This window comes from Rhinoderma darwinii, chromosome 13 (genome assembly GCF_050947455.1).
Source record: "Rhinoderma darwinii isolate aRhiDar2 chromosome 13, aRhiDar2.hap1, whole genome shotgun sequence".
In the NCBI taxonomy this organism is placed as follows: Eukaryota; Metazoa; Chordata; class Amphibia; order Anura; family Rhinodermatidae; genus Rhinoderma; species Rhinoderma darwinii.
Window position 1 is genome coordinate 26,548,577 of NC_134699.1, and position 27,782 is coordinate 26,576,358.

The window sequence follows — 27,782 nt, forward strand, 5'->3', positions numbered from 1 at the left end:
GGCATTATATATTGTATGCATATATTACCTTTCTGGAATATCACATAACTCTTTTTCAAATTACAGCTTAGATCTTTACTATGGACCATTCTGACATGTACAAAATCGGATGTTGGCACTCCATTACTTGCAAACCTCATCTAGCGTGAGATGCACCCAGGTGCCAAGTGCATCCAGTATGTAGTAAACCCTTTAAATTGACTCCATCCCATGCATGTTACCCTCATTTACATAAGAATGGCCCCATTGACATGCTTCTGTCCCAGCAGACTTCTGTGGGGTCACCTTGCAAAGCGTCATGATCATCCTATTATATGCACCACTTGTTTTCACAGGATCCTATTCACTATGGAACAATGGACATTACAGATCATTAAATACTATTAAAGTGAATTAATGGACTATTATGGATTTCGCAGCTTGATGGGTGAACCCATAAGATTAAAGTGTAAATCTTGGGGAGAAGTCAAGTCTACTGGAGTCACACATTTATATACAAAATAGCAACATCAAAAAATGTTTTTGTTACTTAGCTGTTTGTTTAGCATCTTTATATACAATTGAGGCAATTATTTAGATTTATATGTTATTGGTCACAAATCCTGTTCTAGTTATAATACTGCCATTAAAGATCCCTATAGTCAGTGTCTTTCCAACCTGAAGTGGCTGATAACAGGGGACAATAGATTGTATTCAACTGTAAACACATTTGGCAATGTAACAATTTCTCTAATTCCTTCAGTATTTTATTCATCAATACAGGATTGCAATTTTTTTTAAATTCATAGTATCTGATAATTTTACTTAGGACAGTCCATGTGATCTGTTGGGTCCGACACTAGTATCCGGTACCAATCAGCAAAAAGAAGTTCAGCCCCTTCAACACAGCGCTACTTTCCTCCATTCTGCTGTTCCTGGTACTGCAACTTAGCCCAAGTTCGGCTCCATTTATTTGAATGGGGATGAGCTGCTTTACTAGACACAGCTTGATGGGCATGGACGGTGTGGTCTTGCTTACTGCGAAGGGGCAGTGGACTCTGGAACAGTTTTTGGGTCTCTAACTTTAAACACTGATAACTCAACAATAAAGTAAGGTTAAAGAAACACCAAAACTTTACAGTGCCAAAATTACTGTGAAACAAAAGTAAGAACTCTTACTCCAAATGTCACTTTCCTAACTCCTTTAAAAAGTAAAAAAAAAAACCTGGTATTCTATGTCACAGTGCTGAGTACCATAAACATATTCAGGCAAAAAGAGCTTACCCAAACGGTCCTAAGCTAAACATCTTAGCCTTTTTTATATCATGAAACTAGGTTTGTAAATTCTGTATTATTTCTTAGCTGTTACCTATTTGCTTTCAAACTTCTGCTGGTTGCCTTTGGATACAGTCAGCAGTCAATTTCTCTCTGCTGTCAAACATGTGACCTAGCAGCTAAGCTGTGACTTTGTAACTCTAGTTTTAGCTACTGCTCTCTGCTAACCGGTTTACCAGCAGAATTCTGAATTTAGCTTTAGCGAGAAGAACAGATCATGCAACAGGAAAAATTGGTCTTTTGACATGTCAATAAGACAACTGAAATGTCATCGATGGGTCTGTACCCTAACCAATACTAAGACATACAAGTGCCATGCTCCTCCGTCTCCTGGCTTGGAAGTCTTCGGATCTCCCAATTACATCAGTGGGACTGTTATGCACATACATACAAGCAGCGATCCGTCAGGGCTGAGAAGGTAATATTTTTATAACTGTTTATTGTACTCTTCTCACTATATACAGATTTTTTGCCCATCTTGGATGGAGACCGCATGTCAATGTTGCGGCAGGAAAGTTTTAATGGTTAATGAAGATAAGTATGAGCTGGTATGGTCGGATCTGGCCACAGAAAAGAGGATGTGGCTGCAGATGGATGAGCAGAGATATCTCTGAAAGGCATCCATGTGCTAAGCACTATGATGTTGATGGAGCTGTCCTGTGTGATTGTCCACAGGGGAGCTATCTACACTCATTTACCCGAGAGAGATCTATTGACTGCTCCCTGTGCTTTCTCAGATTTCATTTTCAATTAGCCACAAGGCAATCTCACTGTGAAACAATGCTAATGTTGTTTAAGCCTTCCCGGCTGAAAATCAATGCAACTGTCAGAAATGCTTCGGCTGAGGTGTAGGCCGTCTTCGCTGCGGCCCCTAAAAAAGAAATATGATGGGTTGCAATGCCCTCAGTATACTTTTTACTACACTTATGTACGAAAGAAACATTTATATTTCAGTTTTATTTATTTCAGATCAACTTTACTTTCTAGGAGATTTTTTTCTAGGAGATTGTATTCTTTTATTCTAACTTATTTGGATTTTGTATCCATTATGTGCCATACCAACCATTGAGGGAGGCTACACCACTACAGCCCTCTAACCATTGGGTACACAAAGTAAGGGGCCGAAACAAAATAAACTGCACCTTTCTTAACCCCTGATATTAGATTCCATAAATTGCTTTTTGGATGGTGCATTTCATCCACCATTTTGCCTTGTCACCAGGTCCGCCGCAAATGTAGCTCAATGTCTTCAATGGACCAGATAGATGGCTGTAAGAGCAAATGTGTGTGGTGTGGTATCTTGTTGGGCAACCGATTGAAGGCCGACACCAAGAGGTGGGCCCAACATGGTTCTGGCTATAAGATGGATGTTTACACTAACATACATAATATGATTGATTATCGATCAAATTGGTATTACAGTACGGAAGGATACGTCGAAGGATGACCATTTACATGTAACCATTCAATAAGCACTAAGTTCTTATCATATGTTGTTTCTTGCTTTGCTCCTTTGCATTGGTTATTTTTGCTATTAGAGACAAGTGAATCAGGGAAAATTCACCTTATCGATGTTTAGCTGATGGGGGAATTTTCTATTATGGAGCTGTATTTGCTTCATGGAAGAGACAATGGGGGCAGAAACACGTATCTATATTTCAACATTTTTAAGTTCTATGGTGATCTTAATTCAGTTCAATAAAATGTCAGGGTGATCCGAGTATTGTGGCAGTAATTTGGTCACTAAAATGTGATTGTATTAGCGAATTTGTGAAACCGACTTTTGTCTGGAATTTTTAAGCTGCTTATGAAAATGCATGCAGAAACGCCAGAGTTTTTGGTGGCATTTTTTATTTTATTGTCATTTTGTACATGTAAACACCAGAAAAAATGTGATACCCCGAGATACTGCATTTTAAAAAAAAAACACTGAACCAAAAAATTCCACAAAAACGCCACAAACCAAAAAGTTTCGCATGTAGCCTTTTCAATAATTCCCTATAGACTTTAACATTTCATCTAGCTACAGCATTTTGACCTGAAAAGAAAAACATTGAAAAAACACGACAAAAAACGCAGAAAAATGATGTGTGTGAATTGAGCCTTCTATTTTACACAATGCAGATGTGGTCTGTATTTTGTATATGTTTTTTAAAGCCAAAACCTAAACACAAAAAAAAAATGTAATGGAAAGTTTTTTACTTCTTTTCTATGCGCTCCTACGAATGCAAAATACAGAACAAATCTGCGCTGTGTTACACCGGCCTAGGCATGAATCCTACTCGGGCTCCACTCCTTAAACATTGTGGCTAATCCAATCAATAACACCCACTCCTTATAGCGGAGGCTCCCGGTTAGTCTTGTAGTAAATGGTGTCATCATTTAGGTCATAGTAATCCACTTTGACAGGGGACTCCCTCAGAAGTTATGCATGCAGACTATAGAAAGTTATTGCTCTGTATAGTCCTTCATCGGTAAACAAGCGCTGAATCTACAACCCACAAATTCCCCAGAATAAAATGATTCCCCATTTCATGACACAATAGATAGCACAGATCAGCGTCTCACAAGACATGCTTATATTGCTTATGATTTACTGTCTTGGTGCATAAGATAGCTTAGCTAAGCAAGAGCAAATCAAAATGACAGGTCTCTGCCAGACGGATAGGCACATCCACCCAATCCAGACTAATTCACTATCTGTATATGAACCAAATAAAACACCTTTACCTTTCAGCCTATCTATTTACAGCCATATATCATACAGACAATAGCATGGAGCCTGGTAAGCACAGAAACGACATGTAATCATGTAATTCTGGACGGAAAGAAGAGAAGTATTCAGCAATCCATTGGATTCATGAGAAATAGCAAAATTTTATTACCCGTATACCTTATAATGAGTTTATTATATAAAAGAGAGAAGACATTAGGAATTTTTTCTCCCTTTTTTTTCATTATTTTAATCCTAAAGAATGTATACTAATGTAAAGTGTAATAGTCAGAGTAATGTAATGTAATTCACGAATGTGAATAAAAATAAATAAAAGAATGTGTGAAATAGTCGTAGGTCTTTTTGGCCCACCAAAGAATATTCCACCGATCCCGTGTTCTGACATGGTAATGGGGCTTAACTACTACAGGGCCCATAAGTTCTAACCGCAGACCACCCCATCTGAAGCTGAACAGTGAAGTGGTTAACTTTCTAATGGGGTTTATTACTATTTTGGGTTATTTAATGAATAACCCAATTGATAATATTAACCCGTGAAGTGTTTTTAATGTGCAATTCTTACAACACTATTGATAACTATTAACACGGTGAGTTGAAATGACCAAATATTACCATGATTACACAGTTTTTGCGAAATCATGGCACAACCATGGCATTTTGCTGCGTTTTTGTTATTACACGCTTAATATGCCCCCTTGCCCGCGTACAGCCATAAAACAACGAAAACATTTCTCCACTTTTAAAGAACTTTACAGACATTGATTCTTTTTGCTAGAAGTTACAATAAGTATAGTATTGACCTTGTCATGGTCATGGTTGTACTATTAGAGATTAAATATAGTCGTTTTGGACGATCATATTGAAATAGCTGCCACCCTAATAAAAATCAGTCATAGAATAGGATTCGGAAAATACAGTTGCATCAAAACCATTGTGAGGCCCCATGCACATGATTGTATTAATGCTCTATACAACCTCCGAGTGTATGAAGCAATACGGCACCCATAGAAGTCTATAGGGGTCCTTCTATCTTGGTCCTACTCTTTGTATGAGTCAGAAAGAAAATAAATGGTGCCATGTTCCATCGGATGTCCTATTATGGAGGAATTTTCCAAAATATGTCCCTAATGTGGTGAAGAATGGAGGCACACAGAGTGCCTATCTATCTATCTATCTATCTATCTATCTATCTATCTATCTATCTATCTATCTATCTATCTATCTATCTATCTATCTATCATATATACGCAGTGAAACATTTCCAGAAGAATATATTTATTTTTGTATCATGTATTTGAGGCAACTGTGGACAATGAAAATAAATAAATGATGGGAAGAGAGGAAAAAAGAAAAAAAAACTAGATTGGAAGCTGTGATCTGAAATCAATACCTGTTATTTAAAAACAGAAAAGCCACTACCAGTTAATGTGAGACCAGAACAAGCAGCTTAAATGGGAATTTGTGCCATTATTCCAAATAAGAAAGAGACACAAAGCAAGTTATGCTACACAGCAATGTTCCCTCTAAGTCTTGGCAGCTCCTGAGTGGGACAGTTAGGGAGAAGGGCAAGTCTCCATCAATGGCGGGTGATCTGATGTCCAAAAGTAATACCCCCAGTAAATGCTAATATAGCAAAATAAACAAGAGAAGAAGAAAACTTATTTTAAATTAGTTTTAATTACTTTTTTTTACATAATATAATATTGTAAGTCCAGCAGTAAAATAGACCGTTATAAACACCAATTATAGGCATCAATGAAAGAATCCCTCATTACACCACTGTCCCTATAGATAGCGCCACACAGACCCCCTGTAGATAGCAACACACCGCCCCCCTGTAGATAGCGCTACACAGAACCCTGTAGATAGTGGCACACAGACTTCCTGTAGATAGCGCCACACAGACCCCCTGTAGATAGCATCACACCTCCTCCTTGTAGATAGCGCCACACAAACCCCCTGTAAATAGCATCACACACAGACCCCCTGTAGATAGCACCACACAGACCCCCTGTAGATAGCATCACACCCCCTCCCTGTAGATAGCACCACACAGACCCCCTGTAGATAGCAACAAACCCCCTCCTTGTAGATAGCGCCACACAAACCCCCTGTAAATAGCATCACACACAGACCCCCTGTAGATCGCACCACACAGACCCCCAGTAGATCGCACCACACAGACCCCCAGTAGATAGCACCAAACAGACCCCCTGTAGATAGCAACAAACCCCCTCCTTGTAGATAGCACTGCACAAACCCCCTGTAGATAGCAACACCCCCCATCCCTGTAGATAGCCTCACACCCAGACCCCCTGTAGATAGCACCACACAGACCCCCTGTAGATAGTGCCACACAGTCCCCCCATGTAGATAGTGCCACACAGTCCCCCCATGTAGATAGCGCCACTCAAATCCCCTGTAGATAGTGCCACATAGCCCCCCTGTAGATAGTGCCACACAGACCCCCCTGTAGATAGTGCCACACAGACCCCCCTGTAGATAGTGCCACACAGACCCCCCTGTAGATAGTGCCACACAGACCCTGCTGTAGGTAGCGCCACGCAGCCCCTGTAGATAATGCCATACAGCCCCTTGTATATACTGCCACACAGAAATCTCCCTCCACTTGTATATACTGCCACACAGCAATCCCCCCTCCCCTTGTATATACTGCAATACAGCAATCCCCCCTCCCCTTGTATATAGTGCTACACAGTCCCCCACTCCCCTGTTATATACTGCTACACAGCCCTCCCTTCCCCATAGTGCTACACAGCAATTCCCCCCTGTGTATTACCACACAGTAATTCCCCCCTGTATATTACCACACAGCAATTCCCCCCTGTATATTACCACATATCAATCTCCCCCTGTATATTACCACACAGCAATTCCCCCCCTGTATATTACCACATAGCAATCCCCCCCCCCCTGTATATTACCACACGGCCTCCTCAAAAAAAAAAGATTGGACTTACCTTGCCCCGCTCCCTCGATGGACGGAGCGCTACACTGCCTCTCGGGTGGGACGCATGCGCAGACCGGCATGATGATGTGACGTCATCACGCCAGCCTGCGCAGGGAGACTCCCCAGTGCCTTAAAGGCTGCAGGCCTAACGTGGGCTGCAGCGTATTGTATTCATTTGTATCTGCGTCCTGAGGATGCAAATACAAGTGAATGTGGCTGTTGCTTGCACCGGAGCCCCCTCCGGGGCTAGCGACGCCACTGCATCCGCCCGCCGTCCGTGACAGTGCACAGGCTTTAAATTTTAGTGAGCGGGCGGACTGTGGAAGGTGCAAGGCCGCGCATCCGCGCACCTTGTAGGGAACATTGCTACACAGGTTATATGTCATACAGACAAGAGAATCACACATCAAGATTCAGAACATCTCCTAGCCAATATAGAAACAACTATCCCAGGAGGAATGGAAAAAAAAACAGGGATTTAAATGCTATGTACACCTTTGAAAACATTTTTTTTAAATAAAAATGTGTATCAGTGTGATTACTTTTTATTAAAAATGATTTTTACTTTTTGAGATGTAGCTGCTTTGTATTCTTTATACGGAGCAGCTGTATTGTGTGCTAAGACCTGAATCCATCAGGTCCGCATGACTGACAGGTTCAGTGACAGCGAGTCGTGCGTCAGACACACAGGATCGAGCTGTTATAAGTTCATATAATGTCTTGAATAAAACTATGATCTTCTCCAGTTGTGTGGTCTATTGTCTCTACATAAAATTCACACACAAGTGATTTTGGGCAGTTTATTAAACAAAATAAAAGTCTCCTTCAAGTTCCCCGCATCCTTTTTACCTCGTATTTTCAGCCAAGTTTATTTTGGAAAAGGTAACACAGATGAGCGGTTCAATGAGTTCACAGCATACATAGATAATTCTAACAACTAGGCTTCGTTCCCATCTGCGTCAGGGCTCCGTTCTACTGTTCTGTAGGAGCTTTCCGTCAGAACGGAACACAAACTGAAACAAATGGAAACCATAGGTTTCTTTTGCATCACCATTGATTTCAATGGTGACGTATCCGGTGCAAATGGTTTTCGTTTGTCTCAGTTGTGCAAGGGTTCCTTCGTTTTGACGGAATGAATGCCGTAGTTGACAACTGTATTCATTCCGTCAAAACGACTGAACACTTGCACAACTGAGACAAACGAAAACCAAAAACCATTTGCACCGGATCCGTCACCATTGAAATCAATGGTGATGTAACTGAAACCCTGAACCCTGTTTCAGTCAGGGTTCCGTTCTGACGGAAAACTCAGACGGAACGCCAGAACAGAACCCTGACGCAGATGTGAACGAAACCTAAGTATTATTTTTTTCTAGTCACCGTCTATATACTGTAGCTTGTAACTGGTTAGATACAGTTTCTAATATAGTGTATCCAAAAAATGGTATCCAGTATCTACCTATAAGCCCACCACAACCATGCTGCACCTGTACATTATGTGGGTTATGTGATAACGTGAGCCGTTATCTCAGCCTTTATGCATTGATGATTGCTTTATATTATTATTATTATTATTATTTATAGCACTTATGATTCAGTTAACATTTATCAGCCAATAATATTATGAAGGTACATTGGGCTCCCGAGTACCCTGTTTGGCTCCTGTTGCTCTTTTGCATCCTTTCATGTATCTCAGTATTAGCATTGTATACTATATTTATTAGTTTATTTTACATACATGCTGTGTCAATATGGATTTGATATAAATTGCCAATAAAGATTACTGTATTATCTTCTTATTTTGTATTATCTTGTGTTTTTCTTATGTGATTAGGTCTATGGCTAGAGATAGATGACTTCTGCATTGGAACACAACATGAACCATTATGCAGGGTGGCATTCAATGTGTCTGCTATATTATGTCCACTGACTGCAACTTGTGTGTTATCCGATCCTGTTATGGCAACAGCCGCACCCCAAAGAAGTTAATACAACCCCTATGATTGTGGTGCATTTTTTCGGGTGGTATCTCCGCTACGGAAAACAGTGGTTCGAAAAAACCCAAAATGTTATACTTACCCTGTTCTCCGTTGTCATAGCGACGCGTTTTTCCGTTCTCGTCCAGGTCAGCCTCCTGGGTTAAGACCTTCAACCCATGTGACTGCTGCTGCGTGTGATTGGCTGCAGCTGCCACATGGGATGAAACGTTATCTCAGGAAGCTGGCCTGGACGAGAACAGAAGAAAGCTCTGATAATGGCTGGGCTGTAAGTATTAACTTTTAAATTAATTTGACACAAAAAAGTATTTATTTTTTTTTTTTTTCTGATTTGCATTTTTTTGCGGCGGAATCGCAGCATCCCTGCCACAAAAATCGCAACATTTGCTACTTGTTGCAGGCTTTACAATGGGGAAAACCCGCAACAGAAGTTCAACAATTCTGCAGCATAAATTGACATGCTGCGGATTGAAAAACCGCACCGCAGGTCAATTTATCATCTTTTATGACAGATGTTTTTTTTAAAAACCATGCAGCGTATCTGACCTGGAAGCCACAATACATTCCGTCCGAAAACCGCACCACATTGTGCTGCATTTTTTCGGATTGAATTCCCGCTGTGTAATGCTGCGTAATGCAACGGTTAAAACTGCTCATACTTACGTAGGTTGTTTTTATGGCAACGTGTTCCTCCATTGCAGTCTGGTCCGGCCTCCCTGGATGACACTGCAGCCTGTGTGACCGCTGCAGCCTGTGATTGGTTGCAGCAGCGGTCACATGGTATGTAGCGCCATTCCAGGAGGCCGGCCTCTGATATCATCCAGGCTTGCCTCCTGGGATGACGTATCATCCCATGTGACTTCCTCTGCAGCCCGTGATTGGCTGCAGCAGTCACATGGGATGCAATGTCACCCCAGGAGGCCGGACTGCAGGACGGCGTTCTGGGTAAGTATAATTTTTTTATTTTCCGTAGTTGTGGTTTTTGCAGTGTAATCGCTGCGAATACGGAGCAAAAGTCGCAACTACTGGCTTTGTCGCAGGTTTTGCATCGCAATTGAATTCAATGGGGAAAACCTGCAACGGAAAATCAAAAAAAACGCAGCATAAATTGACATGCTGGGGAATTAAATTCTGCACCACAGGTCAATCTATTAATATTTACGCTGCATTTTTTTCCACAGCGTGGGCATGAGATTTTCTGAATCTCATCCACTTTGCTGCTACTGTAAATGCTGCAGAATTTCCGCACAGAATTCCGTTGCGGAAATTTCACAGCATTTACGCTACGTGGGAACCAGGCCTTATGCTGCAAATTTTCCACAATGAAATCTGTTACGGAAGATCTGCAGTGCTTACACTACGTGTGAATATACCCTTAATGTTTCATATTTGTCAACTTTTGGCTAGAAAGTGTACAAACCATTTATAAAAATATCAACATTGATTAAAATATTATAAATTACATAAAGTATTACAGAGGTTTATGCCTCAAGACAAATTTTTTGATCTGGGTCAGCTGAAAAATGAGTTTACTAAGTATGACATTAATTTAACTCCTGTCAATCTCGCACATACTGATTGGTTTTATTTGTTGACCTTTAATGCGATTAAACGCTGCTCATCTTTCCGTTCAGCAGTTTCTATTAATTTACTGCTTCTGTACATGCATGTCACTGTAAACCAGCCTGTTTATCTGATCTGGGAATTAGCGCGTTCATTTTTAGATGGACCCATACTAAATTCTTCAGTGGGCATCTTGACAAGAAATAACTCCTTGGCAACAAGTCAACTATCCTACAGAACAAAATTGGAGACGATTGGTTAAAAAGCATAAAAAAAACTTCAGTAAATAAAATAATATAATATATCAAGTGCTGCTTCTTAGTTCAATATGTTTCTGGGAGTATTGGGTGACCACCAATATGGCTGCTCATGCCGAAACTGGAGCACCGTGTGTCTTCTTATGATGTGATTTGCCATTTATTCATTGTAACGGCAGCTATATTGATGGCCGTCCCAAAAACAGATATAACAAAGAAGTGGCTTCACACAAGGGGAAAACTGGAGGATTTATATTTTTAGGTGGCGTTCTGTCATTTTAAGGATTATTGCATTTTGCTTTCTTACAAATTATTTAATTTAATTTTGGAGAATGAATTGCTAATACATTAGTATGGGCAAAGTGTCTCCCCGTCTCTTCTTCTCAGACATGGTATATGCCGTAGATAATGAACCATTTCTTGGAATTATCCAAGCAGTACCAGGCGGCTGACTAGCTAAAAAAACCACAGACCTGTAAACGATATCATGGCTATATTGCTCTGATGACCTCTAATATGATATCCAAAGATCTAATCAGGTTGCCTCTAAATCCAGGATACACTAGCTCTATTAAATACCCACATACAGAGTCAATATGGAGGTAGTACTATAATGGTTTGAACTATATTGTCTAGCACATGCTGTTTCTCAATTCTTCCTGCTCTTCGCTGGCTCTCGCCTCCATTGCATTTCCTTGGGTGAAGAATCTATCTATAACACTGTCTATGAACATCAGCCTCATAAAGCCACTCGACCATGCCAGGCAAATGAAGCCTACGAGTTCTGTCTCGAAGGCCAGCTGTGCCCTGTGGTGGGAGCTGCCAGGATTTGGCCTAAGGTGATTGAAGACTAGCCCTGGCTTTAACCCATTATTAACATGTCAAAAGAGCAACAAAATAATATATATATATATATATATATATATATACACATCTATCTATCTATCTATCTATCTATCTATCTATCTATCTATCTATCTATCTAGCTATCTATCTGTTCTTCCAAAGGTAGATATAACTTCAATATTACTTCCGTTCTGCCACAAGCTCCTAACTATTGCTTTCTAGGCAAGAAATCGAATATAGAGAGAAAATAAACCTAAGAAAAAAACGACACAGTAATGAACCGTCAAGTAAAACGTTTGAAGCGGCGCGTGTAGTACAGTACTGCTACTAAAAAATCCTCTAATCGACCACAAATGTTGCAAAATTGCAAATGATGCAGCGCCAACACTGGACCCCTTCCCACACCATCCCACCCAGCATCAAAGGCCACATACACAAAATGGTCATTTTGTGAATATTTTTCCAATATTTTTTGGGGGGTAATGGAAGAGTATATATGAACAAGTCTATGATGTTACAAGTGGGAATATGATCTGCTGTCCCATAAAACGAAAAGTTAAGGGTGCTATTTACCCCTTAGGGTATGTTCACACGGCCTATTTACGGACGTAATTCGGGCATTTTTGCCCCGAATTACGTCTGAAAATAGCGCCTCAATAGCGCTGACAAACATCTGCCCATTGAAAGCAATGGGCAGACGTTTGTCTGTTCACACGAGGCGTATATTTACGCGCCGCTGTCAAATGACGGCGCGTAAATAGACACCCGCGTAGAAGAAGTGACCTGTCACTTCTTTGGCCGTAATTGGAGCCGTTATTCATTGACTCCAATGAATAGCAGCGCTAATTACGGCCGTAATTGACGCGGCGTTCAAGCGCCTGCACATGCCGGTACGGCTGAAATTACGGGGATGTTTTCAGGCTGAAACATCCCCGTAATTTCAGCCGTTACGGACCCCCGCCGTGTGAACATACCCTTAAGGAGATGGACAATTTTTTAGTTTTTTAGTTTTCGCTTTTTTTTCTCCTCACCTTCCAAAAGCCATAAAGTTTTTCTTTCTTCGTCGACGTAGCCATATGAGGGCTTGATTTTTGCGGGACAAGTTGTAGTTTTTCATGGCAGCATTTATTGTACTGCATAATGTACTGGGAAGGTTTTGTTTTTACGGCGTCCATCAGGTAGTAAAAATTACATGTGTACCTTATTCTACAGGTTGATACTATTACGCCGATACCAAATTTATATGTTTTGTTTTATGTTTTACCACTGTTAAAAAAATACAACAATTTGCTAAAAAAAACTAATGTTTTGCATTGCCATATTCTGAGAGCCATAACTTTTTTATTCTTCCAACAATTTAGTGGTGTGAGGGCTTAAATTTTGCGGGGCGAGCTGTAGTTTTCATTGATACCATTTTGGGGTTCATGTGACATTTTGATGACTTTTAATTAATTTTTTTTTTGAGAGATAAAGTGACCAAAAAACAGCAATTTGCATGTTTTATATATATTTTTTTAAACAATGCTATATTGTGATATTGTGATAGTTCAGACTTTAATGGATGTGGTGATACCAGTTATGTTAACTTTTTTTAACATTGCTTTAGGGGGAAAAATGGGAACAGTTTTTTTTTTTACTTTTAATACTTTTTTTTTTGGAACATAAAAAAACCTTTATTTAACAGTTTTTTTTTACTTTTTTTATTAGTCCCCCTAGGGGACTTGAACCAGCGATAATGTATTGCAGTATATCGTGATTCTGGCAGTTTCCTTTGCAAAGGCTGCCATAACAACCATTTTCACTGGCCGATCGCATCGCTGGGGGGCCTGATAGCGTGTTTGAGGGGCCGCCCCCCTGATGCTAACAATTTAAATGCCACAGTCGCAATTGACCGCGGCATTTAAGGTGTTAAATGGGCGGAATCAAAGTGATCTTTGATTCCGCCCGTTGCAGTGAGGTGTCGGCTGTATAGCCTGCTCCATACTTCCCCTTAACGGCAGTCACATACTAGTACGTAACATGTCGTTAAGGGGTTAATGATCTTTGCACTGCAATTTACTAGAACATACACATTCAGATATGCAAGGTATTTGGGTCTCATAATTTAACTAAATTCTGCCTGGATTAAGACGATTAAAACTAATTCATAATTTATTTCTGTAAAACTTGACGATTGCTTAGTCTGTTATGATGTACCTCAAATAGTTCACCACACAACTATCTACTGTCTAAGGCAATTGCTAAAATAGCAACTACCTGAAGAGCTAAACCATAACTTTTTTAAAAAAAAGCATTACTTTTGGAAAAAATTGTACACAAAACATCAGAATATCTGGTCTTAGTGAACCATCTACATAGTGGGCACATTCTCACATCTAGACACCACTATTCAGAGGAAACAGGAATAGGAAATGTGGTCATTTAGTTCATGCGGTTGGATCGTACGGAGTCTAAAGATCCACAAATTTAATGTCCCGTAAATTTGATGACATTGGAATCCCCATGGTGGTATTCCCAGACATGGCTTGCTGCTAATTGTCCACTCTATTCTCTATGTCTCCAATATAATTACTAATGCATCTCCAAAATTCGTGAATGGTTGTCCCAACCTATTGGGCAGCACAGACACAATTCATAAGATAGACTATTCCCTTTGAGCGAAAGTTCACGAATGATCGCATCTGATATGTGCGTCCAGTTGTATTAATCGTAAGGTTCTTGCTTTTCTGAATCGAGATGCACGCCACACATGAGCCACAGCTGTATGTACCCATCACTCTCGATGGTAGCCAGGTAAGATGGCCTATCTCTGGTGACAGGTGGCTATGTACCTGTCTCATGTGCTAGGGGGCCCCTCCTGAACGTGATGGATGGCTCGTTGCTCAAAAGGTCACGAATATCGGAGTCCGGTTTCCAAATTCCCCAGTACGTTCTCAGGATCAAAGTCATTGATTGTAATCTATTTCTCATCTTGGTTGACTATGAGTGAGTGCTGATAGGCCATCTTGAGAGTGTTATCAGAGTATCCTCTTCTTTTAAATCTTAAATCTGTCCCTTAAATCACTGCCGCTACTCTAAAATCCACCAGAGTGGAGCAGTTTCGGCAGGCCCTTAAATATTGTCCCTTAGGTATTCCTCTCCGTAGGGGACAGGGGTGCTAGCTTTCCCACCACGATAGATTCTTTGTCGTAGAGTGTTTCCTGAACATATTGGTCTGAAGGCATCCTCCCGCAGAAATGGTAATAAACAAATCCATTCTCCTGAATGTCAGAAGAGACCAATCCTGTTTTTGTTGAGGATCTCCACAAATTTTTTTTCTCGAGCCTGTCCATATAATCAGGACATCATCAATGAATCTAAGGCTGAATGCAACAGACGATGTCCAGCTCTTCACTGAACCCAATACTCTACTCCCAGCAGCCTAGGAAGAGATTAGCGTATGTAGGCACACAAGGGCTGCCCATCGCCACTCCCCTGAGCTGGTGAAAGAATTTATGGTTAAATGTGAAGTAATTGTGCTCAAGTACATATAGGAACAACTCAGTGGCAAAATAGTTATGCTCACGAAAATGGACCCCCCTGGTTTTAAGGAAGCGTTCCACTGCTCTAATTCCCAGTGTATGTGGAATTGAGCTGTAAAGTGCCTCTACATCGAGACTTGCCAGCCAGTACCCCTTTTCCAGTTGAATCCCATCTTTCCTCCTCAGCACATCCATGGTGTATCTTACATAGGACGGTAATGCTGTCACATATGGTCTCAATATCTGGTCAAGGTACTGGCTGGCATTCTGTGTGATACTGTTTGTCCCTGATACAATGGGAGCCCCTTCGATTGGGTCGTCCACTTGTGCACTCCAGGTAAGCTGTCTAATGACAGATCCTCTTTAACTTTTCTAAAACTTGTAAATGTCCATACTTTGGCACCTCTGCACTTTCCTAGTATCTGTATGTATCTTGATCAGTAGCCGTTTTTCCATCCTCATTATTTCATTAAGTCATTTTAGAAGCCCCTTTATTGAAGGTATAATGAGTGAGTTTGAAATAATGAAACATGCTGCGCAAAAGTCCAGCCTAGGCTGTTTTTACAGGGATGCGCAACAAAAATAATATCGTTTTATAATTATTTTCTTAAAACTGTCCTGAATGCATCAGATGGAATTTTTTCAATTTCTACTTGGAGAAAAAAGATCTCGTGAAATTGGTTTTCCATTTACAAATGTAAGGGGTTTCTGTGTCCTCCTTTCCTCAGAAACCAATCCTCAACAACCCATAAACCGAAAAGACCGCGTCTTGGCGGAGCATCCTGCCGAAATAGGTGAGTTAGTGTTTTGTGTAGGTGTGCAATAGGAATTCAAGAGGTGTGGTAAAATACTAACTGTTTAAGTATCTACAGAACTTTCAGTAATATACCTCATCTTTACTTCCCTGCAACATCACATCATATTGTCTGATGGAAAACAATTTGGGTATATGAATAGAAAAACCGGTAATAACCCATTCCCATGCTTCAGTACAGTAAAAATAGATTGTATATGCATCTAGTCCAGGGAAGAAAATATAATGTTAAAAAAGCAATTATATTCTTTCAAGCCTTTGCACTTTTCATAATGAGGGCCGTCAGGGCGAACGCACTGCAATCAATGATGGCGTTCCCTTTAGTTAAATAATGTCTTATCTAATCTCAGTCTAACTCCCCAGCTGCCGGTCTGGTAAATCTACTTCAATGATTTAATAAGTTAATGGTACCAAGTACTTTAAATATGTTTTCCTCACTTTGTGAGATATCGTTTATCAGTGGATTATAGAGCAGCAATGGAATCAACAAGGGGCTGAGCCAATATTCATGAGATTATATCTATCAAATGTTTTGAAGCAAGTATATTGTGAATTATATTGATGCCTTGTGGGTACACGATTTCACATGCCTCACTTCTGGAAATGGTTCCTACAGTTTCTTAGACTGCTGTTTGTTGAATATTGGAAAGAAAAAAAAAACGCTTAGGAAGCTGAATAGGGTAGAAAGTCAAGTAGACCAAAAAGTGCATATAAGAGGAGGCTGGTTGGAGCATCCACATGTAACATTTGGATAATGTGTTAGTGTGAGTGGCGTTGTTATCTGTCATGCCTTGTCATTAAGTTTTCACTTTCCCTGCAGCACCACCACAGGGCAAATGAAACATTACACTGTGACCATTCAAATTGATGGGCTGTTTGTGCCTCCAGGGCAACAGACGCTCTTTCTAACCACTCTCCTCTCTAGGGCCGTTTTAACCCATTGGTGGGAAAAATGCAAAAATGTCATGAGTGGGCCCACCATTCCGAAAAGAGGTCAAATAATGCCATAGTGCCTGCACACAGTATCATGCACACATAGTGCCTCCCCACATAGTTTAATGCCCCATAGTGCTTCCCCACATGGTATCATGCCTGCATAGTGCCCCGACACACAGTATATAATGCCCCCATTGTGCCTCCCTACACAGCTTAATTCCACACATAGTTCCCCCAACACAGCATATAATGCCCCATGGTGCCTCTCACATACAGTATATAATGCCCCAATAGTGCTTCCTTAAAATAAAACATTAAATACTCACTTAACCCCGTTCCCATAAAGAACGGAGAAAATCCATCTTCAGGTCTCCTCTGGTCTGTGCTGTATTTGGTTCGGTGCAGACAGGGGCGATGATGTCACTGCATTGTGCCTGTCTGCTCAAAGCTGCTGATGGTAGGAGTCACAGGGTAAATGGAGAAGCAGAGAACTGACGGCTCCCTGCTCCACCATTGCATTCCAAGCACCGCCCACGCCCCATCGAGAACGGTGGTGCAGACGCGCATACAGTTCCTAAAGAGGCGGACACAGTTGGGGCCGCTGCCAGGGGGGCTGGCTGCTAGGGCGCCCGGGGAAAGTGCATTGTTTGCTCTATGGTTAAAGCTGCCCTGCTCCATTAAGGCCAACAGCTGAGTATCCTGAGCAGGGGTCACCTCTTTAATAACTCAATTCCCTAACAGGGTATATGAAAAAATATAGGGTTAAGTGATCACATACGATGTCTGGGCTAGGCTTAATGACTGGCAGGGCCCACTGTGAATCGTCGACACGCATTTAGCGGTGATTCACATGTATTGCAGCCTTTTCTCCCATTCACTTCAATGTGAGAAAAGGCTACAATACCTTTGAATCACTACTAAATGCGTGTCGAAAATTCACAGTGAGCAAGAAGAAATGAAAGGGAAGCAGTGCTCGAACGAGTGCTGCGGCCCCTTCAAAACAGCTGATTGGCGGGGGTCCCATGAGTGGGACCCCAAGCGATCAGCTATTGATGGCCTATCCTGAGAATAGGTCATCAATTTTTAGTGGCTGGAAAACCCCTTTAAATATGCCTGTTAATCAGCATCATTAGGGTATCTGGAAGATTATTATTTTCATTTACTAGAAAGCATAGTTCACAAAACCATTTCACTTGCATTATGCAGAACTACAAATTCTGAAAATATAACCTTGTAGCCAAAATTTCCTCTGGCTATAGACCACATATATGTCCAGAAGGGGCTATCATCTGTTTTAATATAACATGTGTTAAAAAAACAAGCAAAGATCTGATGTTGCAGCCATTTTTTACAGCACAAGCAGAAACATTAGCTACTAGGGACAAATATGTGAGCACAGATTTGTGCCCATCTTCTCCAGGCATCAGGCCTAGGGGCATGGAGTCCTCCCGTAGTCTATGCAGGTGGTACTGTGTCAGTCTGCAGTCTATAAAGCACAAAGTTGTGGGGTGCAAATGGGTCCAGCTCCAGTAGATACCCATTTGAATATATAAAAAGGAAGACTTGGATTGAAGGTTGTATAGCGGTAAGCACTATTGCTCCACAGGGTTATGAGTTCAATCCCTGACCACAGCAGTGTCTGCAATGGATTTGTGCTACCCGTGCTTTTGTTGATTTCATCCCACAATCCAAAAATATACAGATACATTTATAGTGTAGTACTATAGAATGCATTGGGGGGGAAAAAATGGATTAATAAAAATTCAATATCCCTCTTTAGTTTTTCATTCCTAATGCTAACAAATTAGTGATATTAATAAACATTCATTATAAATGCTCATTTGCTTTCTGTCTAACCCACAGGCAGAGGACAAATTAGCATGATTACATTTACATAATACCTCATCCAGAGAAATTAACTGCTCTCATGCTCGGTTGCACTGAAGAAGTGGGGTAACTGCCTGTGTAAGCTGCCATATGGGAACCTGCAGCCTAGAGAGGACTTTTTCCCAAGTGCCTCATTCACTACAAAGTGCGTCTCTGTGGATTTCCGAAAGAGCTGACTTCATTCCGCACAGCTTTAGTGAAATGGATTTTTCCCCCCTCTATATATACATGTCATAGGGTTAATTAAAGTCTAGCCAAAAAACTAAACTCAGCAAGTTCTGCAGTTCACACCTCGACTCGAATTGAAGTATACATCAAAAATATACAAAATGACAAGTATATGGAAAAAGTAGTTAGTAGTTATACTGGTTTGCACTTAAACCTAGTTAGCACAATAAAACAATGGTTGAAGTTGGACTCTTATATGAAGAAGTCGTTTCACACAGGAACACCTAATGCACTGTGGAGAATATATTAAGGCCCCATGCACACGACTGTGTTCGGTCTGTGATATACGGTCCGCATGTCGGCCGCATGTTCCGGCCCGAACACAGTGCAGGGAGCCGGGCTCCTAGCATCATATTTATCTATGACACTAGGTGTCCCTGCCTGTCCGCGGAACTACTGTCCCGTACTGTAATCATGTTTTCAGTGCGGGACAGTAGTTTCGTGACTAGGTAGTGACACCTAGCCTCATAGATAAATATAATGCTAGGAGCCCGGCTCCCTGCACTATGTTCGGTCCGGGAAATGCGGCCGACATGCGGACCGTATATCACAGAGCGAACACGGTCGTGTGCATGGGGCCTAAGACTGGCGTTTCAAACACCAGTCTTAAACATATTTATGTTGGCGGAAAATGCACCAAATGAATGGTGAATACCTCTTAATAAATTTGGCTATCTGTGCAACAGGAATGCATATATACGCCTGCTCTAAACAGGTGTAGATTTGCGCCATAAATTACACCAGTTTATGTGTCTAGTAATTGGGATGTGACTAGTAATTGGGATGAGACTAGTAATTGGGATGTGGCTAGTAATTGGGATGTGGCTAGTAATTGGGATGTGACTAGTAAGTGGGATGTGACTAGTAATTGGGATGTGACAAGTAATTGGGATGTGACTAGTAAGTGGGATGTGACTAGTAAGTGGGATGTGACTAGTAAGTGGGATGTGACTAGTAAGTGGGATGTGGCTAGTAATTGGGATGTGGCTAGTAATTGGGATGTGGCTAGTAAGTGGGATGTGACTAGTAAGTGGGATGTGACTAGTAATTGGGATGTGACTAGTAATTGGGATGAGACTAGTAATTGGGATGTGACTAGTAAGTGTGATGTGACTAGTAAGTGGGATGTGACTAGTAATTGGGATGTGACTAGTAATTGGGATGTGACTAGTAAGTGGGATGTGACTAGTAAGTGGGATGTGACTAGTAAGTGGGATGTGACTAGTAATTGGGATGTGACTAGTAAGTGGGATGTGACTAGTATATGGGATGAGACTAGTAATTGGGATGTGACTAGTAAGTGTGATGTGACTAGTAAGTGGGATGTGACTAGTAATTGGGATGTGACTAGTAATTGGGATGAGACTAGTAATTGGGATGTGACTAGTAAGTGTGATGTGACTAGTAAGTGGGATGTGACTAGTAATTGGGATGAGACTAGTAATTGGGATGTGACTAGTAATTGGGATGAGACTAGTAATTGGGATGTGACTAGTAAGTGTGATGTGACTAGTAAGTGGGATGTGACTAGTAATTGGGATGTGACTAGTAATTGGGATGTGACTAGTAAGTGGGATGTGACTAGTAAGTGGGATGTGACTAGTAAGTGGGATGAGACTAGTAAGTGGGATGAGACTAGTAAGTGGGATGAGACTAGTAAGTGGGATGTGACTAGTAAGTGGGATGTGACTAGTATATGGGATGGGTCCTGTGGGTGTGTAGCTGGGAAGGAGGAGAGTTTATTCATCTCTTCCTCTTTACAGATGCTCCTGTTGCAGCGCTTGTTTTGTGGATGCAGTTAGAAGGTGGAGGGGCGGGGCTTAATGACATCACTGAGGAGGTGGAGTGAGTGAGAGGCGGGAAGAGAGTCTGGTCTGAGGCAGTTAGAGAAGGAGAGAGAAGCTGTACGATTCTGAAGTAAAAATCTGAGAATATAACAAGAGAAGAAGCCTAAACCAAGAGAGGGAAGGGAGATGTATATACTAGAGAGGAATAAGAGAAAATAAGTGTGTTCAGAAGAGAGCCATCAATACTAAAGAGAGACATGACATATCTGCTGACAAACATAGGATTTCTCTGATTACCCAGAAAGGTGCAGATACCTGTGAGGTGAAACATCGGAGGCTATGGACACATTGGATTAGACTGAGGATACACCATATTCCTCAGCAAAGAATAAATCTTAGAGTGAATTTTATGAAAGTTACATTGGGAGAAACACCCGTCAGCCATTGCTCTCCTCACTGTCATGACTGTGACTGCAGTTAAGAAAACGATTGTAATTGATCTAAGTCAGCCATTTCTGTGCTACTACAAAGAATATATATATTTACAATACCAGTAAAATATTGTCAGAGAAAATATCTATCAACTATAAGTAAAACAGTAGATTTATTGGTCAGTTGATCCATGTTCTCTCTGTTGTAATCAAATGTGGTGACGGAGCCAGTTGAGTAAAATAAATAATTTATCTCCCCTGGAACTTATTATTATTAACCCCAGTCTACATGCTGGCAGGTCACAACTTGGTGAACCTCCCACTAGAAACTTTGACCTTTAGGCCTAATTCACACAAACGTATTAAACGTCCGTGTGACGACCGTTGAAATAACGGCCGTCACACGGACCTATATAATTCAATGTGGCCGTTCACACAGCCATTGTTTCAACAGACCGTGTGAAGGGTCTGTGAGAAAATAGGACATGTCCTATTTTTTCACGCTTCACGCATCCCTCCATAGACTTCTAGTCTATGGGGGATGCGTGATATCGCGTCTCGCAGCGCAGATCACGGATGCACCTCGGACATGAAAAATGCCCGTTTTTCACGTCCGAGATGTGCAACGCTCGTCTGAATCTAGCCTTAGGTTGTGTAAATCGGTCTTCATTTCAACAGTTTATTAACTACACTTAACAATAATGACCTAATAAACATCTACGTGCTATTACTACTACCTTTTTGGTTTTTATGGTGCTTGTCCTAAAGACTTGGCGATTTTTTTAAAATTTTGGATGGTGGTATTCCAAGAGCCCAAACTTTTTGAATTTTTTCGTCGACATAGCCGCATGAGAGCTTGCTTTTTTGCAGGATGAGTTGTATTTTTAATAACACTATTTTGGGCTACAAAAAAAGTGTTGTATAACTTTTATTAGTTATTTTTGAGGGGGGAGAGTAGAAAAAAAACAGCAATTTTTTTTTTAACGATTGTTCATTGTGTGGTTTGAATGACGAGCCAACTGCATTCTGTGGGTCAGTTACAGCACCAAATGTATGTAGTTTATTTATGTATTTTTTTATTTTTACAATTCTGGAGTACATGTATTGTATATTGTTTACAACTTTTATTGAGGGAGTAGAAAAAAACTGAAATTCTGCAATTGGTTTTTGGATTTGGTTTTGCAGCGTTCACTATGTGGTATAAATGCCACATTATTAACTCTATTCTGTGGGTCAGTACGACTACGACGATACCAAATTTATAACGTTTTTTCTTGTTTTTAGTTTTGCGCAATAAAAACATTTTTGAAAAAAAATAAAACGTTTTTGTATTGGTACATTCAAAGTCCCATAACATTGCTGGCATTGCTGCTGATAACGCGGGCTCAGCTCTTGCAAGTACAGCTGCTAGCGTTAATTACCTCCCGCCTGCGTTGCATATAAACACTGCGCAGGACAGGAATGAGTTAAAGGAGTTTTCTACAGGATCACTTGGCGGTTACCATAGCTCCCAATTATTTTAATAAAGAATACTAATTATAAGAAACAGAGTCGTTCACAACATTATGGTTTCCACCAATCTAGCTTTATGGCATGTGTGAATAGAACATCATAAGAGTTTCTCAGTAAAACCGACTAAAAGGGGTTTCCAACAGTCGGAACATCCCATTAAAAAATAATAAACACTGTAATATCTATTTGAATCTTCCTTCATTTCCTTACTCCTCCAGTGTCTACTTGGTTACATGATGAAGTGTTGTCCATTATGACCCCACGTCAAGTTATTCAACCTGCTATTATACTGTTTAGCAGAATTCCTTCCCGTGTTCAAGATCTCTGCTTGCGGTCAGAAAATAGAAATATTCTTGTTTCCATGCAGAATCCCAAAACTGATTTAGTACTTCTCACAGCTGAGTAGTGATCTGGCCTCATTACAAAAAGGGGTTAACTTTGTGAGATAGGCCTTTAAAAATATATTCAGTATGACAAGAAAGGGGCAAACACCTTCACACATTGCAACTGGTGCAAGGAACAGTCCAATGTTATAAACAATGTATAATACAAAATAAGATACAATATATGTTGCAGAACCAGCCTTGAATGCTGTAATAATTTTACTCAAACATTGTATATTTGCTATAAAACAATACTAGTATGCAGTGACATTAGTCTGGTCATAGCTCATGAAGAAACACCATGCAAGCTGTGACACATCCTTACCATGGATGGTCGGGTTCTTGCCCTTGTTGATCTGTTTTAGTCTTTTTTGGTGAGATTTGCCATTGTAATGTATTTGGGCTTGTGCAGAAGAGTTGAGCTGGATGTTGCAGACGTCACACAGGGTAATGGATGGCAATCTTTTCTGCTTCAACTGCAGGTCCATTGTTGGGCTGTCTATCTGGTCATCCTGACATATAGGAAAGGTTAGCAAAGAGTCTGTAGAGTAAGCAGGACTCACCGGGCGCTTCATGTCTGCAAACAAAAAAAGAGGAGAAAAGCCTCAATCAAATCTTCTCACCAATGATAACATAAATCTGCTGACCAATAGTGCTAGAACATGGCTACGGAAATGAGTCGTCTGAAGAAGACATCTATGGATCTGTCCGCAATAACACTGCTGGCTATGTAGCATTCATTTGATAAGACACCAGGATACACATGTATGAAGGTTTTATTATAGTCTTGATCCTGGAGGTAAAAATAACTAAAGAATAAACCATAATGTAGAGTACAACTATGTACATACCACGGAGATACAATACATAATCTATTTATTGATCTTAGCGGGGCCAGACCGAGTCATATGGAAACTCCTGGGCAGGAAACGAACTGAGAAAAAAAAACAGGCAAAAATGTTCAGGACTATATAATACCAAAATGACTAGTAGTTGAGCCCTGGTGCGAAAAGTGTTGGGGGAGGTCCCTAGATGGTGGATGCCCGAGCCCTTTTTCCCTCCCTTTTATCCAGCCCAGGGTGGGAGCTAGTAAGCTCATTTTGTCATATAACACAAGGAGACAAATATGATACTTGCCATTTATCATAGAAAATAGAAGGATTGCATTTACTGATTATTATGCATCGCTGGCAAGGTATCTTGTTGGGGGCACATATAGTCCCATGTACGAGTTATTTGTCTTTCCTAAAAGTTCCCCTTTGTAGAGTCAAAGGTCAACCAACACTAAGGCCCCATGCACACGACCCTAGTTTACAGCCTCAACTATGGATCAAGGTAATTACGGATGAAATTGTGGACACATTTATTTCTACACGCCACAGACACCTTTCAGTATATTTGTGTGTCCGTGACGTAGAAATGATCCACAAAATAAAGAACATGTCCTATTCTTGTCTGCAATTGAGGCATGGGCTCGCCCATAGAAGTCTATGGGTGCTTCCACAATTGCAGACAGCTACGGATGTGCATCCGTATTTGCGGATCTGTATTTACAGACAGTATAAACCCTACGGTCGTGTGCATGAGGCCTTAAATATAAGGAATGGTGTATATAGTAATTGCCTACTATGAGTATTGATAACTCACGAGGGACATAGGACAATAAGGAATTATGTGCCAAACAATACACGATGTTTAAAATATGCAAGTATATATATATTTGCTTGTTTTATATGTTACTACTGCCTTTTATTGTAAATATGTTGTATGTTTCTTGGTTCAATAAATAATATTTAAAGGGTGTAAGACAAACTATAATACTTGAGCCAAACTTATATATAGCCAAAGCAAATTGTATAGCTTTGTTGGCTAAGTGGCCCTATAATGTCCTGGTGACAAGTGTGAATGAGTCTTTGTTAAAGACCCTGACTCATACGTTCTGTCGCTGCAGGCAGACTTTATATTATGAGAAAGGCTGCTCACCTGGTAGCTCCTATAGGAGCCAGTTCAGATATATGAGCTCCGGATTCATTGATTTTTGCAAAATATTGGCTCTAAACTATATCTATGCACTCAACATGGCACGGCTATATAGTAGGTTCACATAGAACGAATAAATTTGCCAATTGGGCACTTGATTCTGCCACAGGGCCACCAGGTATTGTGCACTCTATCCTATGGGATTTCTACAATGTGGACACACAGGTAGTTTATGAACGTGTAATTTGGAATGGTGTCCGGAGCAAAATCAGGCAGACTTGAGGTGGGGGCACTCTGGGTATACCTTCAATGCAGTATGCAATACTTGTACGATGTTTGGCATTAACATTACTGCATTAAGATTCGCTAGTATAGAACAGATATAGACAATGAGGTTTTGTCTTTTTAGTCACAAAATACTAATAATCATGCAATACCTTGAACGAGTCACAAGATGGCATAACCACCTTATAACTAAATACTATGCCACACCGCACCTTTTATGGTTAGCGCACTATACCCAAAATGGTAATAAGAGACAATTGTAATTTTAATAGTTTAAAAAAGATAATGCCCCGTGCTGAGGAGCGGAGTTCAGCTGCTATGTACACATGGATTTATTCAGCTTTCCACAGCACTTTTCAGCAAAAGCATAAAGAAATATTCTGCATAAAAATAATAAAATAACCACAAGAGCAAATAAAAGTCCTACATATTATACTCCATATCGAACCATTGTTAAAGATCATTGCCTATAATATCATTGAGTAAATATAAGTCCTTGTGTTGTCCTCTTTTCTCTTGTCAACACAAATTCTACTCAGGGTTTTCTGGGAATATAACTTTGATGGCCTATCCTTAGAATAGGGTATCAATATTTGATTGGTGGGGGTCCAACCTCCAGGACCCCAGTTGATCAGCAAAAATGAAGTGGCCCGAGTGCCACATCTCCTCCCTCCACTGTTTACATAGACACAGCAGCTCATCAGTAAGTGGTTGTGCCTGGTACCGCAACTTGTCACATTAAGGGCGGGTTCACACGTGGCGGAATTTCACTAAAATTCCGCTGCGGACACTCCGCAGCGTTAATCCGCAGCGGTGCCGTTTGTCCATTGACTTACACTTTAATTTAGCAGTGTTCGTTTAGACGAGGCGTAAAATTCCGCTGCGGAGCATAGGCTGCGGAGCGGAATTTGGTGTCCGCAGCATGCTCTGTCTGTTGCGGAGCAGTGGCGGAATTTCTCCATTGACTTCAATGGAGAGTCAAAATTCCGCAATGAAGTCCGCAGATCTTATGTGTGCTGCGGAGCGTATTGGTTTTACTACCATGACATTTCTTCATTCTGGCTGGACCTATGTATTTCTAGGTCTACAGCCAGACTGAAGAAGTCAATGGGGCTCCCGTAATGACGGGAGCGTTGCTAGGAGACGTCTGTAAATAGTCACTGTCCAGGGTGCTGAAAGAGTTAAGCGATCGGCAGTAACTGTTTCTGCACCCGGGACAGTAACTACCGATCTCAATATACATGTATCTGTAAAAAAACATATAAGTTCATACTTACCGAGAACTCCCTGCGTCTGTCTCCAGTCCGGCTTCCCAGGATGACGTTTCAGTCTAAGTGACGGCTGCAGCCAATCACAGGCCAAGCACAGGCTGCAGCGGTCACATGGACTGGCGCGTCATCCAGGGAGGTCGGGCTGGATGCCGAAAGAGGGACGCGTCACCAAGACAACGGCCGGTAAGTATGAAAATCGTTTACTTTCACTAGGGAAAGTGCTGTCCCTTCTCTCTATCCTGCACTGATAGGGAGAAGGGAAGCACTTTTCCCGCAGTCCGCAGCAGCTAGTCCGCATCAATGTACTGCACATTTTGTGCAGATCCGCAGCAGAATCTGCAACGCAGATTCTGTGCGGCATTGATGCGGACAGTTGCGGAGGAAATCCGCCACGTGTGGTCATGCCCTAACTGTATTGTGATATCCTAAGGATAGGCCATTAATGTACCATCCCATATTTACTATTCCCACCAGTCCCTGTTCCCAATGGACTCACAATCTAATTTCCCCATCTCAGATACACACTATGGCCAATTTCATAAGAATCCTATTAACCTGTCAGTATATTTTTGGAGTGTTAGAGGAGATGTCTAAACACGGGGATAGATGTTGTCCTTGGTAGCATTTGAACCCAAGACCCCAGCACTGCAAGGCAATAGTGCTACCACACTAACCACAATTACATATTACTTGAGCGCTATTTCATCTGAATGGGAGCCATATAATAAAACCATCCTTGTTCGACATCCATTTTTTCAATAAACGTGCAACTTAAGGCTATGTTCACATCTGCGTTAGAGAATCTTTTAGGAGCTTCCGTAGAAGATGCAGTCAAAAATAGCAGAAAAAAAGCAGCGCGCTGCATTATTTTTTTTCTGTTAAAATGACGGACACCATGATGGTTACCCGTCCTACCACATTAAAATAAATAGGGTCTGTCCGTTTAGTTGATGTCCATCATGTGACAGATCCGACCACAGTATTGATTTCTTTTTCTGCTCCTATGAAGGAATAGAGAAACAGAATTCCTAGCGCAGATCTGAACAGAGCGTGAATTAACACCTT

At 41.0% G+C, this 27,782-nt stretch overlaps 1 protein-coding gene across 1 annotated transcript in view; it reads right to left on the minus strand.

The window, feature by feature from the left end:
• Positions 1–27,782, minus strand: part of ZNF385C (zinc finger protein 385C) — a 180,227-nt gene that overhangs the window by 71,105 nt on the left and 81,340 nt on the right. Inside the window, exon 2 of the mRNA XM_075845274.1 lies at positions 23,507–23,758. Coding sequence (XP_075701389.1) covers positions 23,507–23,758 — 252 coding nt within the window. The remainder of the gene's footprint in view (positions 1–23,506; positions 23,759–27,782) is intronic.